The sequence below is a fragment of the Nannospalax galili genome, unplaced genomic scaffold (assembly GCF_000622305.1).
Source record: "Nannospalax galili isolate Female #2095 unplaced genomic scaffold, S.galili_v1.0 scaffold1316, whole genome shotgun sequence".
Taxonomy (NCBI): domain Eukaryota; kingdom Metazoa; phylum Chordata; class Mammalia; order Rodentia; family Spalacidae; genus Nannospalax; species Nannospalax galili.
The window spans coordinates 1211268-1226565 of record NW_008337765.1 but is presented as its reverse complement, the minus strand read 5'-3'; the positions used below and the strand labels follow the sequence as shown (position 1 = coordinate 1226565).

At 37.7% G+C, this 15298-nt stretch overlaps 1 protein-coding gene across 1 annotated transcript in view; it reads left to right on the top strand.

The window, feature by feature from the left end:
• Positions 1-15298, top strand: part of Tm9sf2 (transmembrane 9 superfamily member 2) — a 59023-nt gene that overhangs the window by 26706 nt on the left and 17019 nt on the right. The window contains exons 5-10 of the mRNA XM_008832724.2: positions 4344-4473; positions 6233-6357; positions 7630-7741; positions 8768-8847; positions 9826-9934; positions 14452-14584. Of these exons, the coding sequence (XP_008830946.1) occupies positions 4344-4473; positions 6233-6357; positions 7630-7741; positions 8768-8847; positions 9826-9934; positions 14452-14584 (689 nt within the window). The remainder of the gene's footprint in view (positions 1-4343; positions 4474-6232; positions 6358-7629; positions 7742-8767; positions 8848-9825; positions 9935-14451; positions 14585-15298) is intronic.

Here is a 15298-nt window from a genome sequence, read left to right as displayed (position 1 = left end):
CAAATTGTTCATTATACTCCAAAAGAGTATTTAAAGCTCCATTTTTATATTCGCTTCTCATATCAGCTCCTTTTGCCTCCATTTATACTAAATTGACTGAAAGAAAGACCATTTGGGCTTGTGGATATTTTAGCTCTTGTGCCATTCTTTACTGAGGGTACCATTTAGATTCTGGGTCCTGAAGGTAATGGAAGCAGAAAATAGGGAACCTAGGTCCTGTTTTGGTGCCAGAATAAATTAATAAGAAGAAAAGCATTTTTCAATAGTTTACAAAGTTAGAAGGCATTCAGTAGTAAAATTTATTAAGCAACTTGTAAAAGATATCGGTTACAAGCTTAAATGATTCTGCTTTTACCAGCTGGAAAAGTACTAGTAAATAAACATATTTTTTTAATGGCCACTGTGTTGGGAAAGTTTATAATTTCAAATCTATGAGCATTAACAGAAATTTCTAAACCATATCAGAAATACACGAGAGTAGTGATTCTAGACAGTGGGCTTTAGTCCTTAAGTCAAGTTGTTCTACTTTTGGAAAATGATGATTCACAGTGATAGATGTATTGAAACTGTTAGTGTATTTCTTTGACCATTTCAGAAGTGTTGTACTACATAACTTTACACGCCTTTAATCCCAGACTTGGGAGGCAGAGGCAGGTAGATCTCTGTGAGTTCAAGGCCAGCCTGGTCTACATAGTGAGTTCCAGGCCAGCTGGGGCTACAGGGAGACACTGCTTCAAAAAGACCAAAAAATTTTTAAAAATTTTTAAAAAGTAAAGCAGTATGTGCTTGTGCAAAACCCACAAGCAGTATAGGAAAATATTAAATAGCAAGTAAGAGTCTTCTCCTACTCCTTGCATTTAAAATTCTGTTTATCCCCTCCTGGATGGTAGCACAATTATTTCTCATGCATGTTTTCGGATTCCTCTATGTATGCAAGTATGTAAAAGGGTGTATAAAAAAAGAGTTGAAGCACTATTGGCTACATCATTGTGCTACTTGCTTGTTTCATATAAGAAAATATTAGGCATTTCCAAGCACCTTTGTAAGTCTATACTTACCTCATGTGTTTTTATAGTTGTGTGACATTCAATAACATGAATAAAGGTTAATTTTTCCTCCATAACATTCTTTTTTTTTTTTGGTCATTTTGAGACAGGGTCTCCCTGTAGCCCCAGCTGTCCTGGAACTCACTATGTAGACCAGGCTGGCCTTGAACTCACAGAGATCCACCTGCCTCTGCCTCCTGAGTGCTGAGATGAAAAGCGTGTGCCACCACGCCCGGCTTCTTTTTCTTTTTTTTAAATGTTTTAAATTAATTAATTAATTAATTACAACTGGCCTGGAACTCACTATGTAGACCAGGCTAGCCTTAAACTCACAGAGATCTGCCTGCCTCTGCCTCCCGAGTGCTGGGATTGAAGGTGTGCACCACCACGCCTGGCTATCCTCCATAACGTTCTAAACATGCTCAAGTTCGTCATTCTTGTTATAGAGCAAGGTTAATAAGAATTTTCTTCTTTGAGTTGAATATTTGCCTTTTTTATTTGGGTCATTAAAACAGCATTTGAAGATCTTTTGGCCTGACTTTATCCATAGCCTAAGCACCTCTGTGATTCTTGCACCTGATCTTTTTGATCGCTGTACCAGATGCTTGAATTTCCTTCAACTGTGCTGTTGGTAGTTTGCCATTCTACTTTGTTTACTTAAGATCGAAAATCTTGCCGGTTGTGGTGGTACATGCCTTTAATCCCAGCATTTAGGAGGCAGAGGCAGAGGCAGGCAGATCTGTGTGAGTTCCAGGCCATCCTGGTCTACACAGTGATTCTAGGCCAGCTGCAGCTACAGGGAGACCCTGTCAAAAATAACCAAAAAAACCACCCAAAACATTTCACTTATGTAAAATAAAAATAAATAAAATCTTTAAAATGTGTGTGTATGTGATTACTTAGCTAGTTACCTCAATACTTAAAATTTACAATGTCATTGAACCCCTACTGTAGTTTATTGTACACAAAGGGATCTTAAAGATACTTTAGGGCATTGGATCCTGATCCTACCAAGTTAGCAAAGGGAGTGATGTACTGTTATAAAAATGCAAAATCCTAATGAGTGTAAATCTGCTTGTGTTAAAACCATATAGAAGGACCTCAGTGCCAAATTTCTTTGCTTTTGGCTACAACTTTGTTCCAGTCTAATCAGAAGCTTATAATTGGATTATTGGGAAAGTAAGTTATTTATAGTGAAGTTGATTGGTGGTGATGTTTCACACAGAGAGAGGCCCTGGAGGGTAGAGGGAAATACCAAAGAGGAGTTCTTCCTGGTACAAATTGGGACCTGTCACTTACCTTTTATCCTCTGAAGTCCTCTTGTCATGCTCTTGCACTGTCAAATTGGAAATAGGGTTGAGTTTAGTTTTTGTTTTGTTTTGTTTTGTTTTTTGGTCTTTTTGAGACAGGGTCTCCCTGTAGCCCCAGCTGTCCTGGAACTCACTATGTAGACCAGGTTGGCCTTGAACTCACAGAGATCCGCCTGCCTCTGCCTCCCAAGTGCTGGGATTAAAGACGTGTGCCACCACACTCAGCCTTTTTTTTTTTTTTTAATGTTAAAAATTAAATACTACTCCTAACTCAGGAGGGCAGTAAATTAATTTTTAATTTTATTTATTTTTATTTTTTGTGTATGAGTGTATTGTTTACATGTAGGTAGGTGCACCCGTATCGTGCAGTGCCCATAGAGGTTAGAAGAGGGAGGTGGATCCCCTGGAACTGGAGTTATAGATGGTTGTTATCCATCATGTGGGTGCTAGGAATTGAACCCAGGTCCTCTTCAAAAGCAGCCAGTGCTCTTTACCTCTGACCCATCTCTCCAGCCCCAGGAAGGCAGTAATTTAAAATGATAACTTTTAATTTCCTTGCATTTAATTCAAAGGATTTGTTTTTTTTTTTTTTTAAGTGTATTTTGTTATCTGAAATGGGCTATTTCAGCAAGGCATTATAAAAGCTATAAATAAATCAGGTTTTGTTGTTTTTTTAAAAGTAACCAAACTTCCCAACTTTCTTACTGTATGACCAGCATTCTAATTTTATGTAGTATTTTGACTACATCTGATAGCAACTGACTATTAAAGCCTCCACAAAAATCCTGATTATTTATATAGCATCAGTTTATGCTTTTTGTACCTTTTTAGTATTATAGCCTGCTGGTTAGACTAATGAGCAGCTTAATACAGTGTAGACAGTTCTAAAGTTTGGTACATTGAGTACTGTTAAAGTAGCACTTAAATATGACAAGATGTGTTTTAGTAGGTCATTAATGTGCATCTTGAGTAAATACAGGATCATAATTTTACTTCCTAGGGTACACATTAATTAAAAAAATAAAGCATGTCAAACCGGGCATGGTGGTGCACGCCTGTAATCACAGCACTCGGGAGGCAAAGGCAGGCAGATCTCTGTGAGTTCGAGGCCAATCCTGGTCTACAAAGTGAGTTCCAGGCCAGCTGGGGCTACAAGGAGACCCTGTCTAAAAAAGACATAAATTAAATAAATAAATAAATAGTAAATAGTAAATAATAAATAAATGAATAAAAAACAAATGCATGCCCTGGAGTGTAGCTGTAATACAGCTAGTATATTTTGTTTAATTTTTTTAAAAAAAATTGTGTCCTGCAGCATGTTCTAGGCATAGAGGGCCACACACTTGGGATTTGAATGTAGTTATACAATGCTGTAGACTTTATTGTTCTTTTAATGTTGCTTTATGAAAAACTTTGAAAGATTTAGTTTTCTAGCTTTTTAGCAGCATTTCTTTTATAAATCACTTGGATTTACAATTTCAACAGAAAATACTGTGATTTCTACTTACTTTCCTGACCCTGTAGTTGAATATCTCCCCACATCTTACAGTTAGCTTCTTTGCCTTTCTGTTGAATGTCCTGAGTAATAAACGTCATTTAAAATCAGTTTAATATACTTCTGAAGAACTAGATGTATTGCTTTGTACCTGTTTCAAGCTTTGAGTACTCTGCTGAAGGTAAAAATTATACTCAGGTGTCTAGATAATACCATTACTCATAACCATGACAAGCTAATTTGTTAAATTTTTCTCATATATACATTTATAGTTTCAAAAAAGCTGTAAAATTTACTTTTATTTTAGTGTCAGATACTGGCATAATGTCATTACTTCCAAAATACTGTATTTTGTCAAAATTTTTGTGATTTTGGAATCTTAAGTATTTGAAGATGGTTACATTTTACAAAACGATGACACTGATTTAAACAGTGATTCTTAGTTGTGTTTGCTAAGTTCTCTCCTAACTTGACTTTTACTTATGTGTACAGGATTGTGGACAATATGCCTGTAACATGGTGTTATGATGTTGAAGATGGTCAGAGATTCTGTAATCCTGGATTTCCTATTGGCTGTTACATTACAGATAAAGGCCATGCAAAAGATGCCTGTGTTATTAATGTAAGTTTGCTAAAATCTGTGCTGCTTTAAAATGGCTTTCTGGAAGGAGAATTCAGTCTTTGCTTGATCAAAGCTGTTACATGCATAGAGTGAATGCAGTTCAGATGTTCTCAAACAACTACTTGCATCTTAAACTTACATCAGATTAATACTGTGTAAATATAATGCAAGAATTAAAATAATACAGATTCAGCTCAGCATTTACTGAGTCTTCTTTATGATAAGTGCAATGATAGGGACTAGGATTTTTTTTTATCAACTCCATTAAAAGTTAGATTCAGGGACAAGAGAGCTAGCTCAGGGGTTAAGAGTATATATTGCTCTTACAGAGGATCCAGGTTTGATTCCCACCACCCACGTCAGTCAGTTCACAGCTACCAGTTCCAGGTGCTCCGACACTCTTCTGGCCTTCGTGGACACTGTAGTCATATGCACAAACCTACAGTCAGAAACCACGCCTATACACATAATTTTAAAATTACTTTTTTTTTTTTAGAGTTAGATTTTTTTAGGGCCAAAAAGTTGGCTCATCAGGTAAAAGCTCCTCTTGTCGAGCCTGGTGACCTGTGTTCAACCCCCAGGACACACAAAGCGAAATAAGATAACTCCCTCAAGTTGTCCTATGTCCTATACACATGCACAAAAAATAAAAGCAAATTTTTAAAATTTATATTCATGCCTTTTTTTTAGAGTAAACATAGATTTATTAAGAAAAAGTAACGAAACTCTTAAGAATATGAGGGGTTCAGAGAGGAATGTCTGATTCATAAATTTCATGAATTAAAAAATGTAGGTGCTGGAGTGTCAAAAGGGCCTCGCTGTAAGTTCGTAAATTTGTGCTGTAAAAGTTTGAGGGGCTAGAGAGATGGCTCAGTGGTTAAGAACACTGACTGCTCTTGCAGAGGACCCAGGTTCGATTCCCAGCACCCGCATGGCTACGAACTGTCCTCATCCATAACTCCAGTTCCAGGGGAATCCGACACTTTCTTCTGACCTCCTTGGGTACTGCACGACACAGGTGAACTTACATACATTCAGGCAGTACACTCATACACATAAAATAAAAATAAATTTAAAAAAAAAGTCAGAATATTCTTTTTATGATGTTTATCATTGAAGCCATCTTCAATGGATTAATTCAGTTGTATTATAATGGATTACTGGAACAGAGACATTAATACGGAATTGTTACTAATAATGTCATTAATAATGGTAAAATAGTCACTGATTCTGTCAGTAAAATTATTTTGTTACTACTAATAAACTTAGTGGGAGTATAAGGTTTTTGTATACTCAGGGCAACCTAATTTACTCTCTTAATGGATTTGTTCTGCTAGAAGTTAACATTGTGAAAGTTGATCAGGATAGTTAACCTAAACTTGAATAGTTTAGTTTATTGGTTATAAACATGAACAGTTACAAATTTTTAGATGGAACATGTTCCTAAATGTTGAAAATTTAGCAGACCTATAATATAATTTCCTTTTAAACTTACTGTAAGTAAAAACTGGAAAATATTAGTATTTTAAGGAGATACTCTTTTTTATGTAAAAATTAAAGACTTAAAAGACATAATTCATACTTTCTTCAATTAACTTTTGGTTTATGAAGAATTTAAGCTTAATTTAAGCGCTGTAATGGGGGAAGGATTAAAATTCCATCTGAGCTTAAGTTTCCTTACTTGTTACTGTAGCCCACTGTAAAATTTGACTCTCCTGTAGGTAATTTTCTGCCTTTAACTTTAAGTTCTATTCCACAGTCAGAATTCCATGAAAGAGATACTTTCTACATCTTCAACCATGTTGACATCAAAATACACTATCATGTTGTTGAAACTGGGTCCATGGGAGCAAGATTAGTGGCAGCTAAACTTGAACCAAAAAGGTAAATATACAAATAAGTAAAAAAGGAAACAAATGCAGCCAGGTATGGTAGTGGCTCACACCTATCCAGGCACTTGAAGGCTATAGCAGGAAGATTTTGGTGAGTTCAAGGCAAGTTTGGGTTATATAATGAGTTCAAGTCAATCTGGACCAAAGTGTGAGACCCTGTCCCTCTCCAACCCCCTCCCTAAAGTAAACAAATATAAATGAAACTTGGGTCCAAAGAGAAGTATTTTACGGTTATCTTATTCCTTAACATTATTCTGTCATGTGCGATCAAGTGTGACAACTCCCAGTGGGATTTGATAGTGGGATTTTTATGGGCTGCTCAGAGAAGCAGTAATAATTATTTCCCTATAATAGGAAACGGTCAGGCCAAGATGCCTTTCTGTTTTGTTGATTTGTCAGTGTAGATACTGAGTGGTTGGCAGTGTCCCCTTACAGTAGGAAGAGTGCTACATCAGTGACACGTCTCAACACACATGCAGGCATTCTCAGAGGCTCATTTCTGAAGTCTCTGGGCCAGATGGGGAGCCCATTTGACAGGGGATCTCCTTGGGGTGTCTGGGTGTTAGCATGCAAGAAAGTACATATTTTGGTTGAGGGCTGTATTTTGTTTTTTATGACTTCTTGCTCTTGAATTTACCATTTTCTCACATTACTAGTGGTAAAGAAACACATACCAAAATAAGATGGCAGTTCATTTAAACTCCCTCTTTGGATTTTGCTTTCTTAAAATTGTTGGCTAGGTATAGTGGCATGTGCCTTTAGTCCAGCACATGAGGTTTAGTCAAAAGGATGACTTGAGCCCGAAAGTTCAAGACAGCATGAGTCAGTAACATAGCAAGACTCTATTTTAACAGGGGGTAGGGTTTTAATGTTCTTTTAAGTGTAGTGGTTCAAAATTTGCTTATAATTTTGAATCTATAATTAGGCCATTGTTTATATGAAGTAAATATTTGTGCTATTAAATGTAATGTGAGAGTTGGTGAGATGGCTCAGCTGGTAAAGTGCTTTGTACACAAACCTGATACCCTGAGGTCAAGCCCCAGATCCTACAGTCTCCACTCACATGCCATGGTATGCATGCCCTACACACACATACACACATACACACACACTAAATTTTGAGACAATTTTTTAAATATGACATGAATACTGTCTGCTTTGTCAGCAATACTCTGAAATGTGTATAGAATTTATGACCTTTATTTTACTTCATTTTTTAAACTGAACTTTATCATCATCTTGCCAAAATGTTTCCTTCCTACAGCTTCAAACACACCCATATAGATAAACCAGACTGCTCTGGACCCCCCATGGATATAAGTAACAAGGCTTCTGGGGAGATTAAAATTGCCTATACTTACTCTATTAGTTTCGAGGTGAGTTTTTTTTTTTAATCTTTTGTAGACTCAGAAATTGATTTTAAATTTGTACTTGAACTAATTAAAAATACTAATGATTAAGCCTGCCAAATAGATAAGCTTTTAATGAGCTGATTTTTAAACTAGTCTATCAGTGCAGCAGATGACATCCTCATTCTTAAAACTAAGTCTTAGCTTAAATGAAAATGTACACAGGACATTAGACAATTGAGTTGTTTGTGTTAACCCAAGAGATACATATAAGACAAGCCATAGAAAATAGCCATAGAGAGTGACATGGAAATGTCAGATGTGTGTCAGAAGCATGTGGGAATCAACACTATTTTCATAGTCAGGATTAAAGTACCAATTTAAATGGAGAGTTTCCCCTTGGAAGATTTTCTTTTGTTATTAAAAGAAGTGTTTTTGTCAGTGGAGGAGTTCCCTAGGCATAAAGATGGTTATCAAAAGCTTGGACAGATTCCACCTCTATTTTTAAAATTCTATCTTGACCATCTAATATATAATTGTGATGTTTAATGTCTCCATAAAGTGCTTAATTTTGCAAGGCCAGCACAATAAACAGTATGTATCTCTAGGTATTAGGAACCCAGTGTGAGTGACATTTACCATATATTCAGTGTTCATGAGTTACAACCATCATCTGGTTAGTTGTCCCATAGTTACAGTATAAAGAATAACACACTCCATTCTCTTTTCTTAAGAAGTTAAATACAGAATTGGAAATTTGTCATTGGAAATATACTTGTACTAGCTATAATTCAAAGAAAGACTTTTAAAACACAAGTATGAGGGTATTGGAACTCTTGTCCAGCTTCTGGGGTTTGCTTTTTGATATAATATACTTCATAATCTGATTTCCATTAGACTTGAGTAAATCTAAAATGCCCTGACTCACAACTAACTCAGGTTCTGCTGTTAAAAATTACAGGTATTGATAAGAGGGCGAGCTATTGAAAGGTATTTCAGATTCTTAACATACTTTGTCAGTAGGTGCTCAGAGTGTTTTCTTTTTCCCTCCAGGAACAGAAAAACATCCGATGGGCATCTAGATGGGACTACATTCTGGAGTCGATGCCTCATACCCACATTCAGTGGTTTAGGTGAGGGCACAACTTAGTCTGCTTTTGGCTTTCTACATAATCTGCCCTGCTTGGCGTAGTCACTAATCTGGGCGTCAGTTCAGATCCTGACTTTAAGTCATGAGATGTTTGTCTGGGCAGGTCATCTATTTCTGAGTTCGTTCTTAATCTAGAAATTCTAGCTCATACTGGGCATGGTGGCACATGCCTTTAATTCCAGTATGTGGGAGGCAGAGACAGGCAAATCTCTTGTGAGATTGAGGCTACCCTAGTCTACATAGTGAGTTCAGGCCAGCTGGGGCCATAGGGAGACCCTGTCTTAAAAAAACAAAAACAAAAACAAAGAAAACCAAAGAAAGCAAAAACACTAACTCAGGGGCATACTCAAAGGATTAAAGGAGAGGATAGGACAGCATCTTGGGCTATTGCTGGCCAGCCTGTAAGAGTGTTCAGGAGTTACTGCTGCTGTTCTCTCCAAAGCATGACTTTTATGTTAGAGCCTATACAATGTGCCATCCATCTCCTTACCTACTCTACTGACTAATTTTTTTGACATTCAATAATTTACTGAGTAGATTTGTCCATCAGTAAATTTCTTGAGGAGTCAAGACCGTCCTTGGATGATGCCTTGCTCTGTGTAGAGTAATGATTTGTGAACAGTAGCTAGTCAATAATGTTGACCATGCACAAAAATCATTCTTATTCTAAACAGATTGTAAAACCTAGGAGATATGGATATGTGGCTCAGTGATAGAGGTCTTGCCCAGCAAGACCCAGCGTATACCCAGCCTCTAGTATCACAAAATCATCATCATCATCATCAAGCTAGGTACAGTGACTCATCCCAATTACTCAAAAGGCTGAGGTAGGAAGATTACAAGGTTGCAGCCAGCCTCAGCAACTTTGAGCTCTGGTGTGTGTGTGGGGAGGGGGGATTATTATAAGCATCTAAAACTATCTTTTGACAACAGGTTAATCATGATGTGCTCACTTTTGCAGCATAATGAACTCCCTCGTCATTGTTCTCTTCTTATCTGGAATGGTGGCCATGATTATGTTACGGACACTGCATAAAGATATTGCCAGATACAACCAGATGGATTCTACGGTAGGTGAAAATACTTTAGACACCTCATAGAGATTTTACATGCTGAAACTGTTAGTTGCAGAGTATAAAATTGTGAAAGAATTTTAAGAATTTTCCAGGATAAAGAAACCAAAAATCCATATATAACAAAATATTTCCCAAGTAGCATAAATAAAATGAAGTTCACATTTAGATCCGTTGTGACCATTTTTTCAGATGAACAAAAATGCTTGGCCACAAACAGATCTACATTGAAGGAATTTCTATAGAAATAATTAAGCAGAATATAAGTAAATGAAGCCAATCTAAAAGAGAGGTTTAGGGGAATTAGTAAACAAGAGTTGGCAGATAAACATTTTCTGTGTTTAATAGATTTAAACTAAGGGTTAACAAAAGGTATGAAAAAGGGCAAAACAGATTATATGGTGAATGATTATGTTGGGAATAGATGGTCTTCTGGAAAGAAAATCAGAATTCAACTTTATTTTTTAGATTAAAATAAGTACTGACTTAAATGGAAGTGAATCTCTATAAAATGTTAGAACACATGGGAAGTTGGAGGAGGGTAGATTTTTATGACAGAGACACAAAAGCTGTAAAAGAAACGATTGCTGTCATGGCTCCATTTGAAAACTGAAGATGGGGCTGGAGAGGTGGCTCAGCGGTTAAGAACACTGGTTGTTCTTGCAGGAGACCCGGGTTCAAATCCCAGCACCCACATGGCAGTTAACAGCTGTCCATAACTCCAGTCCCAGGGGATCTGACAGCCTCTTCTGACCTAAGCGGGCATTGCACGACACAGGTGCACTTACCTACATGCAGGCGATACACACATACACATAAAATAAAAATAATAAAATTTTAAAAAGCAAAACAAAACTGAAGATAGCAGACTGGGGAAGTAGTTCAATTTGGTAGAGCTCTTGCCTAGCATGTACAAAACCTGGGTTTCGTTTCTAGCACTGCATCCACCAGGTGTGGTGGAACAGTCCTGGAACCCAGCACTTCGTAGGTAGAAGCAGAAGGAGTCAGAAGTATAAGATCATCCTTGGCTGCATAGAGCGTTCAGGGCCACCCTGGACTACATAAGACTGTCTCAAAAAATGAGAATAAAAAACAAAATACAGCTGGACATGCTGGCACACACATGGGAGTCAGAAGCATGAAGATCTCTTGAGTTTGAGGCCAATCTGGTCTCCATAGCAAGTTCCAGGCCATCCAGAGAGACATTATCTCAAAAACAACAGCAAAAACACAATGGCAAAGTGATAAAAAGACAAATGTCAAGGAAAGATGTTTAAACAATTACCACAGTTAATTCCTCAATATATGAAGAAATCCAAAAATCCTTGAGAAAGTAGACAACAAACAACAAACCAGTAAATGGACAAAATACATAAAAAGTGAGCTCATAACAACAACAACAAAAAAATACAAACGGTGGGCCTCGAGATTGCTCCCCAAGTAGGTGTGCTTGCTATGCAAGCCTGATGACCCAAGTTTGGTCCCCAGAACCCACAGTGGAAGGAAAGTTGTCTCAAAACTTGTTCACAAATAATAATTTTCAAAAAATTTAAAAATGCAAGTGGTAATATTCATGAGAAGAAAAATGCAGATTAAAAGTACAGTGCAGTGTTGTTTTTGCACTTGCTCTGCCTGTGTTGGACTGCAGACAAGAGCACTGAGTGTGCTCCATAAACCTGTGGAAGGCAGTTTGGCAATACTAGCCCTAGTTTCAGGTTAAATAGTTGGTCCCTTCGGTTTCATTCTCAGAATTAACCTTAACACAGAGGATTTTACTGTTATTTTATTATTGCTTAGAATAGTACAGTTAGTAGGGGACTGATTTTTTTTCTAAATTATAGGATATCTACTTAGTGAAATATTGTACAATTATCAATAAGAATGATATGCTACCATTTTTGTGGGGGAAAAGTAAGAAAATATATTTTGTATTTTCTGGCTTGTGTGGTAGATTTATGCAAAGATGACAAGAACCTAGGTATCTAGATTTGCTCCAGGAAAGAGGTCCTGCTCTTTGGACCACATTTAGCCACTCTTTTGTTGTTGTTTTGGAGGTTTGTCTTTTGTTGTTTCATTTTGTTTTTTATCAAAAATAATTTGTTGATCCTCCTTCCTCACTTCTTGAGTGCTGACTAGAGAGGTCTGTACCACCGTACTGCAAACTTAGTTTTCTAAATTACTTTTTTCAGTGAAAGTGATCCAAAGCAGTCATTTAACACTACCCCATGTTAAAGAGGAGGTATGTGTACTCTTGTCCTCTGTGTTCTAAGCTAAGCAGACATTTGCAAAGTAGAGATCAGTGTGCTTATTACCCAGCACATGTCAGCTCATGTCCAAGCTGGGAATCTAATCAACACTAGCACCCCTCCCCCAGTCAGTTCTTACTAAACCAATCCCAGATGAAAGTGTATTTGATCCACTTAAGAGACCATGTCTGTTTTTGTTTTGTTTTGTTTTTAATTTTTAAAAATATTTTTATTTTAGGTGTATGAGTGTATTGCCTGCATATGTAAGTGCACCTGTGTCGTGCAATGCCATGGAGGTCAGAAGAGGGCTTCAGATTCCTCTGGAACTGGAGTTAAGGACAGTTTGTAGCTACCATGTGGGTGCTGGGAATCGAACCTGGGTCCCCTAGAACTGGAGTTACGGGTGATTGTTAACTGTCATGTGGACTCTGGGAATCAAACCCAGATCCTCTGCAAGAGCAGTCAGTGTTCTTAACCGCTGAGCCACCTCTCCAGCCCCAATCATGTATATTTAATACTTAAGCTTTACAAAATCCAAGTGGCCAGACAGAGTCCTAATTCCCAAATGTGTGGGAGTATTTTGTATAAATGGAAAGGAAATACTATGATCATTGCTGTTATCTTGAAAGTTGGCCATTATGGGGCTGGAGAGATGATTCAGCAGTAAAGAACACTGGCTGCTCTTGCAGAGGATCTGGGTTTGATTCCCAGAGTCCACATGACAGTTAACAATCACCCGTAACTCCACTTCCAGGGGATCTGATACTCTCTTCTGACCTTTCAGCATTGCACAACACGAGTGTACTCACATAACTGCAGGCAACACAACTCATAAAGTAAAAATAATAATTAAAATATTTAAAATTTTAGAAAAAGAAAGTTAACCGTTATAAGAACAGGATTAATACTTAACATGTATTTTTTCACATTTTAAATTTTAGTTGATTTATATTTACTAAAGAACAAAAATTGAATGGACTAGCAATAGCGTTGTCTACTGCTCAGAAAGGAAGAGGTTTAGCTGGGCATGGTGGCACTCAGGAGGTGGAGGCAGGCAAATCTCTGAGTTCGAGGCCAGTGTGGTCTGCATAGTGGGCTCCAGGGCAGCCAGGGCTACATAATGAGATCCTGGTTTTTAAAAAAAAAAAAAAAAAAAAAAAAAAGCCAAAAAGATAGAGGTTTAAATGGGAATTTGGGGAGGATACAGGTATACCCTGGAGGGATTGCCAGGAGGAAAGGCTGAAGAAGTGAGCAGGGCCAGATCCTAAGGGACTGGGAAACTGCAGTGTAGAAAGATCATTGAGAAGGTACTGAAGAATTTGAAACAGCAGCAGTGTGGCCATTTGTAGTTTAGGAAAATCACTTTGAATGTTGTATAGAGAATTATTTGGAACAAGAACATTGGAGATGCTAAGACCAGTCTGGAGGCTGTTATAGGTCTCTGAGAAGGAAGGAAGTAGATGGCTCCATCCAGGGGATGTTTGGGATGGAACTGATTAGTCAGTACAGAATCCACAGAGGGCCAGTGAATGACACCTCCAGTTTATGGTCCACCTGGTTGGTTAGAATGGTCCCTCTTGCTGCCGTACTGAAGATCAGCTAAATGGGACAAAAACAGAAACAGGTTGCTTTAGTATAGCCAGACAGGGACCAAGTAAGATAGAATGACTTGATCCAAGAGGAGGGAGAGGTGTGGGTACTGTGGACATATTGTGATGGTAAAGTCATAGTAGGCATGAAGAGCAGGTGAGTCAAGGTTTTGAGGTCTGTGCAGTTAGAAGGATAGAATTTTCATCTGCTGGGGGAGACTGGGGCAAGAGAGTCAGAATTCAGATGATTCTGTTTAATATTTCTATTCAAACAACCAAGTAGAGTTGTTCATTCGCTGCATATGTATAAAGATGGGTACCGTTTTGGCTCTCTATGCAGTCATGTTTACAGCTAAGTTTACTGCCACAGTTACGTAGGAATCATACTGTCTTTGTAAATCTCTCCATTCTTTATTTTTTTCCTTGACAGTGCTGAGACTTGAACCTAGGTGTTCTAGGTGGTTTCTCAGTAACTGTTTACTTCAGTTTATAGCATTCCTTTAGGAACAAGTCACGAAAACATAGAAAGTTCCATGGTCAAGTTCTGCTCTTCAAAACTGAAGTAGTTAGCATTCATAAGTTTAAAAATTCTGTTGTAACAGAATATTCGACAGTACGTGAAATGCTGTCTTGTTGCCATGTGATGTGATCTGCTGAACTGACTCTATTCTCTTTGAAGGAGGATGCCCAGGAGGAGTTCGGCTGGAAACTAGTTCATGGGGATATATTCCGTCCTCCAAGAAAGGGGATGCTGCTGTCAGTCTTTCTAGGATCTGGGACGCAAATTCTAATTATGACTTTTGTGACTCTCTGTAAGTTTTAAATGAAAATTTAGAAGAAAATAATTTTTCTAAGTATTTGGAAACCAGTTTTCCTGTGCAAAGTAACTTTCTGCTTAAGGACAAGACAGTCCCTTTCTGAGGCCTGGGACTAATAGTTCTGGGATGCATCTTAGCTGAATACCTGCCAGGTCCTACAGTGACCCCAGCTTGTCTCCTGCTGGTCCTGACTCCAGTGCTATTCAGGTGCTTAGTCATGCACATTTGAAAAGCAATGAGGATTTCTTTCCCACTTAAAATTCTTCTTGGCAAGTTCTTACTGGCTTTGGAATTAGAAGCATGGAGATCTCTATGAATATAAGATAGGACTTTTATTCTCACTGGAATGAAGGATTATATAGGGAAGAGCAAACAAAACCTACCTTAAATGAGGATAGGTCAGAGTTTCTCTGAGTCATTCAAGTACTTACAATGTTTTGTTTTCAAAGATCTCAGGGTGCTGTGATTTACTTTGTAGCTAGAAAGAGTACAATACTCATGAGAAAGAGTACAGTAATCTTTTACCACCCCCCTATCTATTTTTAAATGAAACAAGAATAGGAGTGTTTTAATTCATGTTAATTTTAAGTGAAGCACTGTCATACCTGATCAACTTCCACTGATTGTGAAAGAGATGGAATCTTATGGATACCCACCAGAAACTTCCCAGAGTTTGCTTTGTGGCGGATCATATTAATACAGTACCTT